Source organism: Sylvia atricapilla, chromosome 18, assembly GCF_009819655.1.
Source record: "Sylvia atricapilla isolate bSylAtr1 chromosome 18, bSylAtr1.pri, whole genome shotgun sequence".
NCBI lineage: Eukaryota > Metazoa > Chordata > Aves > Passeriformes > Sylviidae > Sylvia > Sylvia atricapilla.
The window spans coordinates 4,244,643-4,264,043 of record NC_089157.1 but is presented as its reverse complement, the minus strand read 5'-3'; the positions used below and the strand labels follow the sequence as shown (position 1 = coordinate 4,264,043).

General features: G+C 43.6%; 1 protein-coding gene across 2 annotated transcripts; it reads right to left on the bottom strand.

Annotated features, from left to right (window-relative positions):
• Positions 1-430: 430 nt before the first annotated feature.
• Positions 431-19,318, bottom strand: NARF (nuclear prelamin A recognition factor). 2 transcript variants are annotated; one of them, XM_066332105.1, is made up of 12 exons: positions 19,282-19,318; positions 18,859-18,947; positions 18,294-18,374; positions 17,320-17,463; positions 15,550-15,682; positions 13,867-14,001; positions 9,479-9,597; positions 8,503-8,632; positions 7,783-7,855; positions 5,263-5,400; positions 4,422-4,579; positions 431-3,868 (listed from the first exon to the last, which is right to left on the bottom strand). In XM_066332105.1, the coding sequence occupies exons 2-12, from the start codon at positions 18,883-18,885 to the stop codon at positions 3,627-3,629; spliced, it is 1,380 nt and encodes a 459-aa protein (XP_066188202.1). In that variant the 5' UTR covers positions 18,886-18,947; positions 19,282-19,318; the 3' UTR covers positions 431-3,626. The 2 variants fall into 2 exon arrangements, with proteins under 2 accessions (XP_066188202.1, XP_066188203.1); XM_066332106.1 differs by lacking the exon at positions 19,282-19,318 and having other exon boundaries at positions 18,294-18,371; positions 18,855-19,015.
• Positions 19,319-19,401: the final 83 nt, after the last annotated feature.

Genomic DNA, 19,401 nt, shown 5'->3' with positions numbered 1-19,401 from the left:
GCTGATTTTCATCCTTTCCTCAGCTGTGGGATCAGGTCACACACACAGATCTTGCCCTGTGCACCCGTGTTTGAAGTGACTCTATCCAGTCACCTCAGCACAACCAGCCTCTCTCACAGGCTGGCTTCAGGCACCAACATCACCCTCCCCAGGCACCAGAGCTTTAAAGCCACGGGGGCTCGTCTGCCTTGCAAGGAATCAGTCTATTAACTGACAGTTCTGGAGAGCAAATTACCATTTCCTACAGCAATCTGGCAACTTCTTCCTCCCATTGAGCAGAGTTTGAGGTGCAGCTGTGATCCAAAAGTCCCACAAAGTGCTGCTGCAGTACTGGTGCCACAGATGTGTCCCAGAAAAACCCCCTGGGTGAAACCAGGTGTACTTTAAAGAGTTAAACTTCTACATGGAATGAGACAGAATGGGCACAGAATTGAGTACTGAGATTTATTCACAATTCATGGTCATGCTGCAATTGAAAACAAAGCACCAAAATTTGGGTTACTGAACATCATCCAGGTCTAATGCAGCTGAGACTGCTGCATTTGGGTATCTGCATTACTCTGGGGAACAGCACAGCCCAGGGCTGCCCCTTGGCCACAGGGCCCACACGGGGGCTGTGGCTGAGAGAAACCTCCTGCACCAGGCAAAGGGACTTCACAACAGGCTGGAGCAGTCTCAGAGCAAAGTACCACCACCCTGAGAATCCAGCTCCTGACATGATCCAGTCAAGAACATCTCAAGACAATTTTATTAATTAATTTACTATGTCCAGTTCCTTTCCCACAATCCTTCCAGTTCACAATTTTCTAAAAATCCCCTTGTCTCAGCACAACATTCAAGGGAGAGGTAAAGCACAACGGCTGTGGCCATGTCAGGAGCTTCTCCTGTTGCTGAAAAGGCAGCAATAGAAATTATTATTAGGGAATCAGGGAATCCAATCAGGGAATTAAATAGTGCTGTAATTTCAGAAGTGTGGCTACAGCACATATTGTCAACATCAATGGGCCTTCCAACTGCAGATTTAAAAGCCAGAATGAAACCCTAGGCAAGGATTTCACTATATATGAAGTTCCAACAAGGTTTTCTGATATATGTTAAAATTTCAGTGAAAGCAGGTGAAGGGGGAAAGATTTACAGGATAGAAGTTTTCTTTCCTTTTAAACTGGCACTTCAAAGAAAAGACCTTTAAAAAACTAAAACATTTTAGTCCAAAATAGCTTATGAAACAAAAGCTGACAAAAAAACCCAAAAAGAAACAAGTCTCAGTTACTTTAGTCACTAATACATTCTGTGTAACCACTACAAGCTCAGTTAGATGCCTTCCTTGTCTTTAAAAAAGAATTCTGCAGCAGATAAATCATCAACAGCTCTGCACTGTGACTACGTCAATAGGTTAAAACCCTTGAGCAGATGGTGGATCCAGCTGGAACAGGTGATTTTAGACACTGAGCCACCCATTTCCCTCGCAGTGGGAGCAGATTGATTTCAGCCCCTGCCCAGCCCATTCCTGGGCTCCCCCAGCAGCACAGGGAGTGAGGGAGGCCCTTCAGTGCAGCAGGCAAGCACTGGCCAAAGTGCCACCCAGCCCTGGGGAGGATCCACCTCCTTGTACAAACAGGGCTCTGCTTTCAGAACAGCAAGGCAGCTCTTGTCTAGTGGACTGAAGATTTCCTCAGAAAAGCAAACTGGTTTTGTACCACTTCACCCAGTATACACACATAAAAAAAAATAAGCACACTGTACAAAGAGCAGCAGCCATATAATTTAAACATGCATCCAGCTACAAACCATATATACAGAGAAACAGGCCTATACAAACAGAACAGGACCACTTTATTACATCAGAATTCTGGTGGAGGTTTTGGAGGAAATCATGGCAGATAAAGAAAATCAGACCAAAGGAGGTGTATGTTGCTTCTGAAAGTGATCTGAAATATCACACAACACCCCCACCCTTCTCCAGCAGACATCTATCAGTTCCACACACAGCTCTTCCCACCACTCCTGGACTCCCTTCCCCTACAGAGGTAGATTTCTGTCGATGTTCTGATATTGCACCACGGTAAGTATCGTTCTTATCTCAAGGAACAACTTGCAGAGGCTAATTTCTATAATTCATGGGCATTCATTGTGGGCATTCAGGTAGTGCAGTAAATCAAACTCGTTTGCACTTGAAAGAAAACCTCCCTCCAAATGCAATGGTTTGTGATTTAATGGAAATCTGCAATTTTTAACAGCTTCACATCAGAGAGTTATTCCTTGTCAGCAGGGTGACACTTCACTGTCTCTCTCCTTTTCAGCCTCCCTGGTCTAGCCAATGCCAGGTCTTGCCCTGCCTTCCCTGATGCTTCATCCCATCCCACTGTGTGCACTTTAAACACTCACAGGTTTGTGCAGGATTTCTTACTCACACAAGCAGTTGTAATATTGAAGAAATTTGCAAGAAGATTGATTCAAACAGCACGAAATGCTTAAAAAAGCCCATCCACACTTTTAGGCTGCATAAGGAAAGCTAGAACTTTGCTAGCTTCCAACAGCCATGAATCACAAACAGATCTGATGCTACCAGGAAAATTTGAAGTCTGGCAGGAGTCTTAATTTCTTTTGTCCATCACATTCTTGAATAACTCTCTGACAACTGAGGAAGTTGCAGTCAAGCTGCATTGGCAGTACCACTTCACAATGTCTGTTAAATGAACCTCTATGGCGTATTTATAAAAATAAGTGCATCAAAATTCATGATGCCAATGTACTGTAACTCTGATGAGCTCACAAGCATTGCTCAGTAGTTTTTCTCAGAGGCACCCCAGGAAGTTATTTTTTTGCAGAAGTCTGTCAACATGGAGACAAATGAAAGAACAATCTGGGCATGTTCCACTCTCAGAGAGAAGCCAAAGCAAGCACCACCAGTCCTCCTGACTGCAAGCTCGGCAGAAAACTTACATGGAAAGGAAGTTCTCTTTTTGTAACAACCAACCTATTTAGAACTATTTTAAATGAACCATTTAGCATCTGCTTCCCAGATTCAGTTTCTGTGAAGCATTCTGTGACACTACATCAGTATGAAACGGTGGCTAGTTTGGAACTGAGTATTTTTTGCTGAATTATGGATACAAGGCTTACAGAAATTTATTACATCTCTCCACGTACTCACTTGTCCTTTAAAAGGGCCTTTTCCTTAATAAGGTAAGTAAATCCCAAGTTACTTCACACCAACTGCATCAATACTGAAACACTCCTGTGATGATAGGGACTGCAGACCTGGAAGTAAAATCACTTGTCCTCTTGGAGGAGCCATTTCATGAAGTGAACCCTTCCCTTCAGGGAGTACCTTGATCAGGAATTGCACTCCCTGTCCCTGGCAGAAAGGCCTCATGTACCTTGCAAGATCAGGCTTTAGAATGAACAAACCCATTGGACGCAGGAAATGACACACAGTAAAGTGAAATGCCAGTGGCAGGAACCAGGGCTTTTGGAGACTGCTCTGGCTTTGCAAAGCAATGGTTCTTCCCAAGAGCAATGCTGAGCTGGGCAGAGCCCCCCTCGCAGCCTGGCCAGTGCCCAGTGATTGCATAGGGGCTGCAGTGCTGCCCTGCAGCCTCAGCACAGCTCTGCACCTGCAGGTGTTACCATTTGATATCCAAGCTGCTGGTGCTTTGATTTACTGCACTGTACGTGGTGTGCAAAGTGTCCTGCACCTTCCTGGAGTCCGTGCCCTCCAGCCAGTCCTGGTACATCCTCTGCACGTGCAGGTTGGTCTCTGGCAGCCTGACAGGAATGGCAGTGTACACCTCTTCCATCTGGGCAAGCAGGGCTCTGTCTGGTTTGCCATCCTCAGTCTGGGCCTGGCCCTTGCCATTGAGGCACCCTTAGGAAAAAAATAAATTAAGAGGATGGAAGGTGATGGAGATCTGATGTGGAAAGAAAGTCTCTGTTAAGTCAGAATTCTTTTTTCACGCTTCTCTAAAGGAAGTTTTTTTTAACTTCTTCCCATGCTGTTACAATTTGTATTTACCTAAAGTGACTCCGGTATCAACTTCATCTTAATGGAAATGAGGTTTCCATATCAACAATCTTTCTCTGCATTCTCCATGGTTTTATGATCCTAATTATGTTCCTTGTCTTTCCTTGCCCTTGACAAGCACCATTTCAGAGTATCCTCTGAGGTTTGGCAGTGCAGTGCAGGCACTTACTCATAGGTCAGAAGATAACCAATATAAGATGACATCGTGACTAATTTTAGAAAACTCCATCCTTTTTTGAGCCAACCCTGCACCTGTAATTGGTGTTTTGGGCACTTCAATAAATAGTGAGATTCTAGATTCTTAAGAAGAGAAATGAAGTGCCTGCCTGTAAGGCAGCTTTCCTCTGAGATTCAAGATACATGTGCAGGACAACTGCAGATCCACAATTATTCTTACCTCCTGGGCAGGCAAGGACTTCTACAAAGTGGTATAAAAACTTTCCTTTTTTCAACTTCAGGACCATGTTTTGGATATTTCTAAAGCCATAAGCTGCTGCAAAACGCAGCACTGTCTCCCCATCCTTTTCAAGGGTAACTTCTTGAAAGTCCTTGTTCCTGTCAAGACACACAGAGAACATTTTAACCCCCTGCATTCCCAGAGGAACAATCCAACTGTGCCACTTTGTATTCAGATGCTCCAAAGGGAACAGAACAAGTATAACACTGAGATCAAGGTGAACTCTTCTAAACTGAGTTAAGCAGAAGTTGGGGTGGAATCTTCATAATAGCATTCTACTTTATTTTTAAGTGCAGGTAAGGTTTTAATAAAATGAGTACCAGCAGGAGCTGCTTTGCAGTGAGAGACTTGCAGGTTTAGAGCAGGTTTAGAGCCTGTAAGTGCCTATCAGGTCAGCAGTAACTGCTTTCACTGCAGCACCAACCAAGGCAGGGGAAGTTCCTGGCCTTCAGGAAGCAGCTCCTTGCTAAGAGGGTGGCCATGACCTAGCACAAGGTAAGTAAATCCCAAGTTACTTCACACCAATCCTCAATACTGAAATTCCTGTGGACTGTTTTCCTAGCACAGGCCTCCCAGGGAGGTGGCCAATGTCCCCCCAAGGCTCCCAGTGTCTAAGTGGCATTTGGACAAAGCCCTCAATAACATGCTTTCAATTTTGGTCAGCCCAAAACGCTCAGGCAGTTGGATTAAGTGACGGCTGTGGGTCCCTTCCAACTGCAAATACCCTCTTCTGTTCTGGCTCACCCATTCTACACAACAAGGATACAAAACCTGAACTTACTTCAATGCTTTGTAGGTGATCTCCTTGACATCCATGCCAAAAAGCTCCTTTGCAGCATGTTTAAAAATGTGCTCCAGGTAACCATCAGATCTCTTTCCTTCATGCCTTACGACATCTCCCTCCTTTAGGTCATCAAACCTTAGGAAACGCCAAAAATAGAAGATCAGCTCCAAAAATTTCATTCTTTCACTTCAATAAGGTAGTGTGTTGCTCTCCTTCTCTGTCTTCCCCACCAAAAACTGTTTTGTAGCACTGAGAACACATTACACTTTTATTTATTACAGCTTAAAAAATGTAAATTATTCAGGACAGCAGTGAGATGATGAAAAAAATTAATTCAAAAAAGCGATGGAGGCCTTTCCATGTGGAGAAATATCGAGTACATGTAATTTATAAGAATGCACCTTCATCACAACCTGAAGATTTTGATAACAGCCATTTGCTGCTCAAGAGCCATTTTTAGGGAAAAATTATTTAAATAAAATTATTTAAATAAATGATCATTTTTTACCTGTGAGAATACAAAGCTACTTCAGAATTACAAGTCTCTGCTGACAATTCTCCTGCTTTAGGAACTGTTTGTCACAGTCTGTAACACTGTGCCAGTAAAATCACACCAGATCAGTACAGCTGCACCCAAGTTAGAATGGTGTACACTGAAAATAAGTGCTACACTGTGCCTAAGGAGAGAAAATGGGAGATCATATCCCAAGGGCATCTCCTGGAAGTTCACCTCTGCCCCAGTTAAAGCAGCTCTGAAGAGCCCACATTCAGACAGCTGTTTTAATACCCAGCACTTCATCACAAATAGCTGCAGTGCTGAGACTTGTTTTAAGAATATGACTTCAAGTTGTTTAAATTTCTCTGCAAGATCTACTTTTAAGACCCCAGAAGAGCAAAAATTTATGTCATTAAGTCTCACAGTTGAACCAGTATTATCAAATTAGTCCTTTTTAAAATTAACATTATTTTTCAACAAAAATTTGGGGCACTTGTTTTGTTCAGTCTGGAGGAGACTGAGGTCAGACATCACCAGGATGTGCAGCTCTGATCTCTGCTCTGTGACAGACACAGAACTCATGGAATGGCTGGTGCCAGGGGAGGTTTGGGTTGGATTTTGGGAAAGGTTCTTCCCCCAGAAGGTGCTGGCACTGCCCAGGCTCCCGAGGGGATGGGCACAGCCCCAGAGCTGCAGGAGCCTTTGGGCAGCACTCCAGGGATGCCCAGGGTGGGATTGTTGGGGTCTGTGCAGGGCCAGGAGCTGCACTGGGTGATCCTGGGGGTCCTTCCAGCTCAGGATATGCTGTGATTCTATAAATGGAGCCACTGAACCAGGCACAGTCTGAGTAGCAGCTTGTCCTTTCACTGGACAGGCTGATACAGAATTAAATGGCTGTCTCTATGTGATTCTGATATAGAATTACATGACTGTCTCTGTCATTATTCCTGCAAGAACTTTATTCATTCTCATCCTGTGTGACAATCTCAGCTAGAAGCAATCACAGGAGCTGCATCACAAACACAGCTTGGAACATGTTCCCACTGACCCACTCAAATTTCTCCCCTCTAGGTCCAAGCAGGATAGTAGCTGGAACTGCAAATGATTTTTCAAAACGTCCAGAGCTTTCTGTTTTGTGCAAGACAGCACGTTTACTGCAGCCCTCTGGAAAGATCCCAAGGAACATCTGTCACAGCTGAACAAAGATCAGGGAGAGCAGCCTCTGTAACTAAGCCTGAGAATTAAACAGCACACATGCTGCTCCCTGAGCCAAGCATAAGGGACGGAAACAAAACCTCTTCAATGCTTTGTGTGCCTCTCATCTACAGCACAGTTCAGTTTGAGCTAATCTTGAAAAACTGACTGCTGTCCTCAGTATAAAAACCAATTAATTACCATTTCCTGAAAGAGTGCTGCTTCCAGCAATCTACATGAACATATTGGAGAAGTGGAAATTTACTGTCAGGGGGCTGCTGTGAAAGAGAGGGGAGCCCAGAGCAGATGGTCAGCCCCAGGACTGTGTCCCAGCAGCTGCACAGGGCAGAGCAGACTATGGAGCTCTACACAAGGAGCACAGGAGAGCTCTCAACACCCCCAGACTGGCAAGGCTTGAACTTCATGCAGTCAAATCTATTGTTACTGCATTAAAATATAAATCAGGAACTACACAATATATATATATATAATCAGGAGCTCCACAGATCTTCAAGTCATAAATTTTAAAGGAGTTACTGTATAAGGGTCATTAGCTCAAATTATCTGCTTTGTATTTAGACAGTACATGCAGGTTTATATTATCTGTTTCATACTACTTTTATATATAGCAATGAACATCTAAAAGAATATTTTTCTGCATTTGGCCACTAGATAAAGGGTGAAGCTGTGATATACTCAGGCTCTGAAGCAATTTTTTCTCTAAAAAACCCAAAATTGTTCTAAGCAGTTTCACATTTATGTTGAATATGCTCCAACATGTCCTTTGTCATCAAAGTAAGGAAGCAATCCACAACAAAGCTACTTACAAACTATCTACAGCTACTTCAGTCACATCTTTCATAGACACATTTTTCTGTTCCATTATTTGGACAATTTCACCTGTGGGAAAACACATGACATTTTACTCTCAACACAAAGCACAACACACACTGTGCCTCTCTTTCAAAAATCAACATCCCAACACCTCCATGTGCTTTGTGTCACATTCTCCAGCTCTTCCTACCTTCAGCAACTGAAAAGCCTGACAATTGCAGCCCCAAAGGAAAGGGGCCTTCAGCTTGTCCAAACTTTGCTCAAATCCTTAAAGCCTTTCTGTGAGGCCAAGTTTGGAAATACCCAAACTACACTGCAGGATGTTTGGACACTAAGGCTAAAGACAAAATCCTCATCAAAAGGCAACTGGTGCCATGAGTTAGGAATAATTTTTAATAAAATAATGACCACAGACAAGCCACACAATGGTTTCAAATATGGATTTGCATAACTTTAACCTTCTTTAACAGGCTGACAAATACCTGATTTTTTTAGATGAATAGCAACTTAGAAGGAAAGGATGTGTCACTCTGCCTTCCCTGTGCAGTACCTGTACTACCAGCAGCACAAAAACGTGTACTGTTCTTTAAAGCAGAGAAAAGCCAACCTTGTGACTAAAGCAGACTTGAAAAAAGCAAACTCTAGCATAAAGGCTATTCTAAAAATGGTGATTCACTTATATATTTATAGATAAGAAGTTTAAAAAAGCTAACCTGATGTCAGGACACAATCAACTTCTGGTGAATTATACAAGGCAGTGTAGAAATCTTCCCTCAAGGCTTCCAGCTTTTTGTCATAACAAGGTGCCACGACCACATGGAAGATTTTATCAGGAGACAAGTTCTGTGGAATACAGACAGGAGCACATGTGAACTCCAGGAAGAGCAAAAGACAGCTTGAAGGATGACAGGGACAAAAACAGTGACAGAAACCTCATGCAGGCATTATCAGGAATAAATCCCTAGCCATTAAATTTAAATAATGTTGCACACAGATAATGATTTGCCAGAAGTCACAAAGCATCAGTAACAAACTCCCAAGGTCAGGCTGGCTGGACCATGTTCCTCAGACCACATTTTCTGCAGCTTTTTGATTGCCTTAGAAAGTGAATACAAGTCTGGAGTTCAGAGTTCTGGTTTTGATGTCACTCACTCTCACCCACAGCACGCCCTTCAGAATCTGTCTGTGCATGTGCAGGCAGCAGCACTTCCCTACAGAATGTGCCTGTGGTTCCCTTTAGTTATGATATGTAAAGAACAGCAATTTTTTCAACATACAAAATTGAGGAGATAAAAAGGTTAGTTCCTAGGATACAATGCTTTTATTGATCTCAGATAACAGGGCAATTTCCACATTATTCTCCTCCACTCCTCTTTTGGCTGTGCTATAGAACTACACAGGCAGCATTTCACAAAAAACCCTTTAACTGCTATTGATTTAACTTTACCCCTAAATAACTACATCCATGTTGCACTGGGGGTGCAAGGACTGCTGCCAGCTCACGCTGCACTGTAAGAAATGAGGTTCTTTGTACATTCTTCTCACCATGGGCACTTGTACAGCAGCAGAACACCATTTCTTCTTCAAGTTAAGGACAAATATAATACACTAAGATCTGTATCTCAGTATTAAAGCCCATCTTCTCTAGTTAGAAGAATATAATGGTAAAAATAAATCAGCATGACTTACCTGCTGCCTGGCAAAGTAGCCCTTCACTAGGGAGCCCATGATCTGCTGTGGAGACTTTGCAGTGCAAATATGAGAGGTCACCAGGTTGGTGAGAACCCTTTCAGCATATCGGATCCAACCTGGAAACACAAAATAATTCCAGCTACAGAGAGGTGACCCATAAGCAGAGCAAGTGGCAGCAGTCACACAACAGATCCTGAAAATGATGACACCTTCAAGTTAGGGAGGACATTTCTGTGTGGGCTGGAAGCCCCACCTTGGGAACCACAGGAAACCTCAAGGCTCTGTTAATAATGCTTTAATCAATAATTCACTATGTCAGTAATTCTGGACCAAGGTCCACTGTGAACTTCATGACCTGTTACCCTGTTCCTCATGCACAGATCTAACAAAGCAGAAAGAACAAGACCCCAGCTAACAGAAATTTGATCTTCTAGACCTCAGCCTTTGGATCACCACATAGTACAACAAATGCACTGTTGGCTGCTTAACTGTAACCTGGTGTTTCCTGAGATTGAACATCCTGCACCCAGCTTGCCTCCCCTAGAACAGAAGAGTCACCAGAAAGCATTATTACAAGATGCACATGGATTAAGCCTAAGGAAAAAAAATGGCTTCTTTTACTATTGTGAGAGTAGCTACACCTTCAGAAACATCCCCACGGGAACCACCTGAAATCTCTCTGTATGCAACACTGTCCTCAGCGTCTCAGGAATCCCCCTCTCTTTGACCACATCCCTTCAGCATTCCAGCTGGGGAAAGCTGTGGGACCCACAGGACCCCCAAGAGCCAGAGCTGTTATTATTCCCCTAGTAAATGAAACAAATCCATGTTTTTAGGGTGTGCAGTTCTTTCTTAGGCTCTGTAGCTCCTACTGAAAAGCCCAGAATCCTTCACAGCAAGGGTTTGGAGCTTTATTCATTCACATGACACCTACATTGTGAGGGAGAGTTAGGCCCAGCCTTTGAGGCAGGTGTGTTGCTTTTGATGCAAAGAAATGGTGAAAAAAAAAATAATCACACTTTGTCTTCAAGCAAATTAGTGATTATATAAAAGAGGGAAACTGCTGTGCAGTACATGCTGCCCAGGAAGGGGAAAATTTTGAGGTTAATTTTCAAGCTTGAAATTAGCACTTCTGTAAAAAACACCTGGTACTGTTTAAGTCAGAACAATACCACAAATGGCAACAGCAGCACAAAACTAGGATGCAAAGCAGTCTCTGAAATGAAATGAAATTTTCCTGATGAAAATGAAAGGGTGTTAAGTATTAGGAAAACCCAAAGATCCTCCAGCTGTTCAAATATTCCCAGTTCTTGCTAATGTACAGACTTCAAGCTGATTTCCATAAAAAACCTCAAAGGCACACATCATCTTCAACAAACATTCATTCCTGCTGTAGGAAAAGCTGAGGACCATGGATTAACCCATCAGGACTAATGAATTTCAAGACTCTGAATTGGAAGTTTTGCCTGATGTCCACCTTCAACTGGAACTCTAAGTCCAAGACAATATCTACAACAAAGCTGTGTACAACTGAAATTTATTGGTGCATGGTAAAAAGCTGTATTAGCATATTCTGCATGATAGGTACACGCTATTGCTTAAATGGCTTTAGTCTCAAGTGCTGTCCAAACAGAACAAAAACTGCTTCAAACAAAACAAGGACAGTTTTTAAAACACTTACACTCACCATTAATCACCCCAGCACTGCTGCTATGAGGCTGGTTCTTTTAATTGGAATGTCTTTGATATTGTACTCATGACCTATAAGGAAATGCCACTAAATCTCAAGAGATTTCTGACAAGTATTATCTGAAGCAATTCCTTAAATCGTTTCTGTCCTTGCAGTGGATGGAACAAGTATCCCATAGCAGCAGCTCCCCAGGATGATTAGTCTCATTAGTCACTAGTTAATTGTACAGGCAGCCTGGGTGAGCGAGCATTTATCTGCACTCCACACACACACTGCTGTGTGCTATTTCTGTGAACTTCACTGTGTGTTAGTTCTGTGAACTGCAGAGCCACAGGCAGGGAAAACCTCAGATCCCCCATTTTCTATCAGGGTACACCTGCACTCATCCAGACTTACACCCCCATCAATCCATTTGGATTCTTGGCCATTTGCTGCCTTGTGCTGGCATCAAAGAGCAGAAAGCATTACAAATTACCATATCAATTCTTGCAGAGGTAGCTCAGAACATGTTACTTGTGGTGGTTTATTGTGAGATCATGAAAGTGCCTCTATGTATCTAGGAAGTGCAAAAAAACTAAGAAAACTTTTGCTACTGTAAAACCTCATTCCTGCAGAAGGAAACTGATTGGGTGGGACAAAAGCATTAGAATCCTCCATACTTATGATCTTCCTCCTGCTGTTTCAAGTCTGCCCTTTGGCTTTTCTGGGAGAACACAGAGGTTGGCAATGCCTTAAAAACACTGGATTTTCCAGAGTAAGTGCTTCATGTTGCTCACCAGCCTGGTATGTTAAGGAAAGGAACTGATTCTCTTGAGATACTACATTTACTGTCAGTAGTAACACTACTGTTCTTTCAACAGGAAACAAATCAAAAATGAGCTCAGTTTCTCCCCAGAGAGTAGCAGGAGGTGAACAATGAAGACAGGGACAAGAGAAGAGCTTTTCTCAGGTTCTGGACTACCCAGGCTCTGCTCTTTGCTCATGGCACATGTTACAGCCCTGACTGCACTAAAGGGTGATAGGTCTGTGCAAAGTCACACACCAAGATAAAAAAAAGAGTAAAGCACTTATACTTGAGTCCACACTGACCCTGCATCTACAGAGCTATATAAAACCCATTCTGTGATAAACATACCCAGTAAACAACATCTCTGGACAAATTTATGTCATCTGGAGGTAGAAAGAGGAAGGAGAAAAAGGAACAGAAAATGCACTCAGACAAATAAGGTCAGGAAACACAGCAAACAACCTCATTTAAAGATGACTAATCAGGATTTTTGCTTTCTCTAATTGCTGACAAAGAAACACACCATGTTTTCAAAATGGGTTTAAAGTGATATTCTGGGTTTCCCAGAAATAGAAAGCACTCATGCTTGTCACCATCTATATCACAACAGAGAGCTGACACCGAAACCAGCACTGACACCAGAAACTATTTTGTGCAGATCACACAAGGACAAGGAAAGTGCTCCATTAGCTATTTTAAAGTATTTCCACTGAGAGCAGCAGATAATCTGAGCTCTGTTTCCAGATGAAGAGAATTAAAATTATCTCAGAAATTCTGAAAGAAATCCTCCGGTTTTGAGTTTTACCTAGAACACATACAAGACAACCAAACTAGAGTAACAGGGGTATTTCAGCTGCACAGGTTCTACATGAAAAAGAGCAATATATGACATGCCTGCTCCTGAAGATAAGAAGGTACACTAAGATAACAGTAACAGAAAAAAAGAGACATGTTTTTAATACATATATGTTGTACTTAAAGCATAACTCAGATATTTCCACTACAGAATATATAAAACAAACAAAAATACAACTATAATTCAAACAGTAGCATTTAAACTTCAAATCAATGACAACAGCAGATTCTGGGGATCACCACCTGCAACTCTTCATCACTCTGATGTTTCTTTAATAAATGCAAACCACTTGAGTTACTTCAAAGCTAGCAAGAAATATTTTGGTATTTTTATCAGCCTTTTGAAAAGCAACACTATGAACCTTAGGGTAGAGTTGAGGTGACTGTTAGGCAAAGGAGTTACTTCTACCTCCTTTTTGATACTTCTTTTTTAGGAATGTGACTTTACTTGAATTGAAATGGTGCTGTGCTAACAATGGAAAAAGTGACTGCATGTTCTGCATCTTCTCAGCAGCTACAAGTGCAGGTTCTGCTCATAACAGAACAGGTTCTCAGGTGCAAAGTTCTCAGAAGTGAGACATTTAGCAAGTCAAGTCTGTGACATTTCATGTGAGAATTGTTTTCTGAGTGTCAGACGTATCCATCTCACAGTAATCACAAGAAATGGCACTTGCTCCTTTCCCCTAAGCTGAAATGGCAACTTCTAAATTTTGCTTAAGATAACGGAAGTTGTGGTTTAATTCTATCAAAGTTCCTTTAAGATTTTTTTCAATGAGGAAACACCCTGTTAAACTTTGTGGTCTGAACACGCAAGCAGCACCCACTAAACTCCTTTCCAGTTCTGATTCTCAATTCCAAGTCCTGAAATGCACTCAGGATGACCAGTGATACTGGGAACAAATACTGTGTGCTTGGTGTCCCTCAAAAACCAATCAAAAATGCCCTAAATTATGTGAGGCTCCCCAAGGAAGCCACCCTTTCCTCAGCTCCTTGGTAGTTCCAGGGGGACCAGTGAGTTTGAAGGGCAGGAAGGATGGATAAATCAGTTCTCACCAGGGCAAGCAGAGGCAAACATTGGTAAGGCATGTTCCTCCTGGTTCCTCCGTTGGTAGCGCTGCACAAATTCCCTCTGGCTCTCCAGGATACTGAAATCTGCAGCTATAGTGGTGTCAAATACATAATGCACCCCTAAGGAAGCAAGCAGAAAGGAACAGGGAATCACTAGAATGTTTTCCACCTCACAAACCCCTTTCAAAGTTCCAGGCCTATGAAAAATCTTGAAGGATCAATGGGTATATTCCTTCCCCTCTGCAAGTTTCCACAAACAGCAGAGTCAGAAATAAAAGCCATGCACTGGAAAATGTCTTCTACATCCTGAGTTTCAAAGGACCACCAAGTGGCTAATGCTGCAAGCAGCACTGCAAACATCCTCTGCTTCCTTTGGAGCACCTTCCATCTGTCACTTTTAGTTCAACTGAACAGGGTGGCACCACCCTGGGTGACGTGCAGTAACTCTTGCAAAGCAATGCTCTTTTCAAGACATGCTGATGTCACAAAAAAAAAATTATATCCAGCTCAGAGGCGTATCTCAAGTTGCTCAAGTTGTTTGCAGAGGTACAGGAGCATATCACCAACACAGCAGAGAGCTGCTGGCTGCTCATTCAGCACCACACTCCCTATAAGCCTACGTAACACTGAGCACATCCCCACAGAAGTGAGTGCAGATAATGAATGCATTCCAGGAAAATGGGGGCCCACCAGAACTTGGGAATGCTTTGAGATGAAGAATATACACTGGGTACAGAGATACATCAGAAAAAACCATGAATACATAAAGGAATATATATAGATAGAGATAGGAGGAAACAGATTATTATTTAGGTTTATTACTGTCCTTTTTCTTCTTTCAAATAAATTAAAAAATCCTAAACTTATAAGGAAAGTGGCTTTTGCTTTTTATTTAAAACTTTGCATATAATGAGCAAAGGAAATACAGCTTTAACATAAAATAGGCAGATGCAGCCATTCTTGTGGTTTCAAATTACAGGAAAAAACCAGAACTGAGAATCTTCTAGAGATACAGTGTGTCAAAAGGAACTTAGAATAAGAATTACCTTCTCCCTCAAGTTATAAAATAATGGGAAGTTTGTGACTAAGCCCTCCCTGATTCCTTGGTAGCAAAGGCTTTGGAGCCAGCTCTACAATATCCTTTTGTTCTGTGACCTTTACTGTGACCAGGGAATGTCTCCACTGTTTCTCACACTGGTGTATGTGGGCACTGGTGCTTGGCTGGAACTTCACAGAGCGTGGAGGTCAAACTCTGAACAAGGTTGTGCAATGGCACCTCAGGACTACATAACAAAATACCATGGGATGGAATCCCACCATTGGTTTTGCTTGGCAGGAACATTAAAGCTCATCCAGTTCCACCCCCTGCCCTGGGCAGGGACACCTTCCACTGTCCCAGGCTGCTCCAAGCCCTGTCCAGCCTGGCCTTGGACTTCCAGGGATCCAGGGGCAGCCACAGCTTCTCTGGGCACCCTGTGCCAGGGCCTCCCCACCCTCATTTCTTCCTATTGTCTAACCTAACCCTGCCCTGTTCACTCCATGTCCTCTTCAAAAGCCCTCTCCAGCTCTCTTGCAGCCCCCTCAGGTACTGGAAGGCTGCTGAGAAACAAAACCAACCAAAACGACCCCTCCCTTTCTGTTCCACCACCATAATAAATACAAACTTACCAAGACTTTTGAGGAAACCACAGAGTCTCTTGGCTGCTTCATTCACAGAGAGACTGAATTTAGCAGCAAAATAAGGCAATGACTGAGGGCACAGAGACACTGCCAACACTTTGTGTTTTGAGGTATCACATTTCTGATAAATGAAACAAAGAAAAAAAAAAGATACATCATTACAACAGGGTAAGCCTCCTTTCTTTCCCTTCCTTTCCCATTCCTGGAGTTATTCCTTAGAGTTTTATGCTTCAGTGGGCCATATCATTAAAAATCCTGTAAAACAATCCTCAAGTTGCAGCAGGACAGGATGTTCCTCTCCAATCATCCATAGATGTTTCTTTTATATAACTCAGGGGAAATCCATCTCTCCTAAGACAATTCTCTGGCTGGTTTCCATGTGGCATAAGGAAAGTTAAAGGATATTCAGCACCTCTGATGTTCTAGTAGGATGAAATATTCTAACAACTATTAAAAGAGCATTTATTAATGTTTAAACATTATTTATTAATGTTCACAGAAGCAGGGGCATTTGAAGCTAAAAAAACAACCCAGCAAATTACACATCTTATTTTTTGTTGAGGCTGCTGTATCTTTATCACTGCAGTTGTTAAGGGAAAGTGCTAAGATGGGACTCTCAACAAATCAGCATTTGTAGGCACTGAGGAATCCTTTAAAAACATCCAGTGTATGGTGTGGAACTGTGCAGCTCTAATGACTGTGGCATTTATCTGAAGATTAATCTTGTTTTTTAGCTGGGACATTTTCCACACCGGTGGAACCCTTGGAAGACAAAGCAGGAGTGTGGTACAGACAAGTGTCACCCTGCAAAGGTCAGAGCCCACAGTCTGTTCTGATCCACATGCTGCACAATGACCCTTCAAGGAGAGCTCCTGACTCAGAGCTCATGAGCCCTTTGCTCACTGCCTGCATTTGGACCCCTGCAGTTGTGATGAAGGAACCTGCCTGCCTTGCTGTTTTAAGATTCAGGCCCTCTTAACAGGACCCATGTGACCCAAAAGGTTATTTCCTACCCCTTCTCTTCTAATTTTCTCATATATGAAAACATCATTCTGTATGGAGAGTTAAACTCTTTCTAGAAAATGTAAGTACAATGTAATTAATCCATAATTATGACACACATGTACAGATCAAGAAGAAGTTTCAATTCTAGTAGTTTTTGCACAGAATTCTGGAGCAGAAGTAAAATAATTAATATCAGGTTCTAAAGATCTGAGCACTACACATAGCAACTAACTTCCAGAAAAAACAGAACTCAGCAGAAAATAAAACAGCACTAGAACACTTACAAGGTTTGCTAAGAATATGGACAAAATGTAGCCAGGTTGAATATATATGAAAAAGGATTCTAATTTCAAAACCATATCTTCGTAAGTTTGTATCATGTGGATACACTGGCACCAAAAACCATCCAGAACAGTCCTAGCAATGAAGGTAGGAATACCTACAAACACTGAACTACAGAATAATTTGTCAGTGCAGTAATGAAATCATCACATTGCCAATAAATTTTCCTTCTGCAGGTGCAGTAACTTTTCTCCAGTGTTTACATTAATTGCTGTGACCTTGCAATTCCAGTACAGAATTATTTTAAGTACTTTAACGTTTTGTGTTGCCTGAAGTTTTCACTTCCTCTCTGGAAAAAGCACATCCTGACAAATCTTCACGTTATCTGCCTTGGGAAACCAAGCTGCTTAGTCATTCTGTAACTGCCTTCTCCTCACAGAAAACAGAGGGTTATTGTTTGGGTCACTTTACCTTATTAAGGTTGAGAATACGAAAGAACTCCTTCTGATTCTGTTGGAAAACTCTGGCTCCTTCTTCCAGTGTCATGCAACTGTCACAAGCTAGGCAGTCGCTAAGGAGTATTTTAGCATTAGCCAATGTATCAAACTCATTTTTCTAGTGGGGGAGAAAAAAAAAGTAAACAAGTATTTAATAATAATCAAATGATTTTCAAGATCTCTGCAATGAGCCAGAAGAAAAGCAAACACAGTATCATATTTGGTTTAAAGCAGGACAAGCCATGACATTTGCATAGAATCTAAGATTATTTACAGGTAAACAAAACAGTATGTTCCATCCCAATCATAGCTCTGCTCCTCCTATGACTGTGAAACTGCAAAATATTTAAGTGTAAACAAAGATCTAAATTTAGCCCCTAGTCCATATGCTAGTAACTTAATTTGCACTGTGCTTCACAGCTGACATCAACTCACCAAGCAACTGAGAAAACTTCTCCTTGAACTGTTAAAGCTCTTTACCCAGATGTCCCTCTAACAGCACAGTGGCTTAGGCTTTGCACCACAAAGTAAAACAAACAGACCACAGTCCTACAACTCCATCAAGAGTTTCACAGTCCTGGCAATGACACTATCTGCAGCTCACCTGAGAAAAAGGAATACTAGGATATAAAGAATAAGTAGATATTTTGTCCACTTATACTATCAAAATTCCTCTTATAAGCTCTGTCTCTGTTCTGAAGGCTTGATATAAGAGTTTCGGCACTTCACATTTTTAGAACTTAGAATTTCTGTTTTGTGTTCGCATAGTAAGAGCTTTTATTCCACCTTTTTACAAGATTTTTAATTCACATATTAAGGGAGGTCTTTTCAACTGCTTGTTTTTTATTGTTATACTTAGTAGTTGAAAGTTGTCCCTTCATAACCTCCTTTGGGGTGCACAGAAGAAAAGAATATAGAGTCTAATACAGGCTTTACAAGGAACATTACCTCTTCAGAGCCATCATTTGAACTCAATGCATCAACAGACGTACTTTGTGTCTCATCATTTTTCTGTTTTTTACTGCACTCCTGAAACAAAACAGAAAATGTGTGGATTATGCAAAGCCTGTTTACCATTCTATAACAACACTGTTCTGATCCAGAACGGTTCATGTCATTAACCACTGACAGAGTTATTTACGGTGTTTTGGAACACATGCAAGACCGTGCGTTCAACGTGCAATCGCCACGACGGAAATAATTTCCCAGGAATTCCCCCGCTCCACGGGTCCGAGAGTCCCGGGCGGATCGTTAAGCGCAGGGGCCGCCCCGCGCAGGCACGGGAGGAGCCGAGGGCGCTCGGTGTCGCCCGGGCAGCGGCACGGCCACATCCCGGCCCGGGGTAAGGCGCCCGGGGCTCCTCGGTGACCTTGGGGCGGGCGGCCAGCGCCGCTGCCCCTGCAGGGCTCCCGGGCCGCCGGGCGAGGCCGTCCCGGCCGGCCGCATCCCCCCGTCCCCGGGACCGTGTCCCCGCACGCCGAGGAGCCGGGCAGGACCCGGCCGCCGCACTCACCTTCTTGGTGCAGTTCTCGCACTTCATCTGCGGCGCGGCCGGCGCAGCCCGGGCCTGGCGCGGCTGCCGAGCGGTGCTGGCCGCCGGGGCTGCGGGACAGGAGAGAGCGGGCCGGGAGCTGAGACCGCAGCAGCAGCGCCCGCCGCCAGCCCGGCCCCCGCCGCCCTCCCGCCCTTTGTCGCCGCGCCCGCCCCGCCGGGCGGTCCCGGGCCGGGGGCGGCACCCCGCGCTCACGCCTCCCGCACTTCCCGGGCCGGAATTCCCCCGCGATGGGGCCCCGGCGCTGCGGGCGGCACCGAGCGGCCCCGGGGCGGACAGCGCCGGCCGAGCCCCGCGGGAAAGGTGCCCCCGGCACGGCCCTGGCCCCGCACGGGGAGCGCAGCCCCCGCCGCCGCAGCCCCGGCTCGTCAGAGCGCCCCGCACCGAGGTGACGGGAGAGCGGGCGGCCACGAGCCGCAGCTCCTCAGCCGCACAGAGAAAAAACAAACCAACGCGCACAGAAATGCCGCCGAAAGCCGCAGGGCAGGGTGCCGCGGGGCGGCG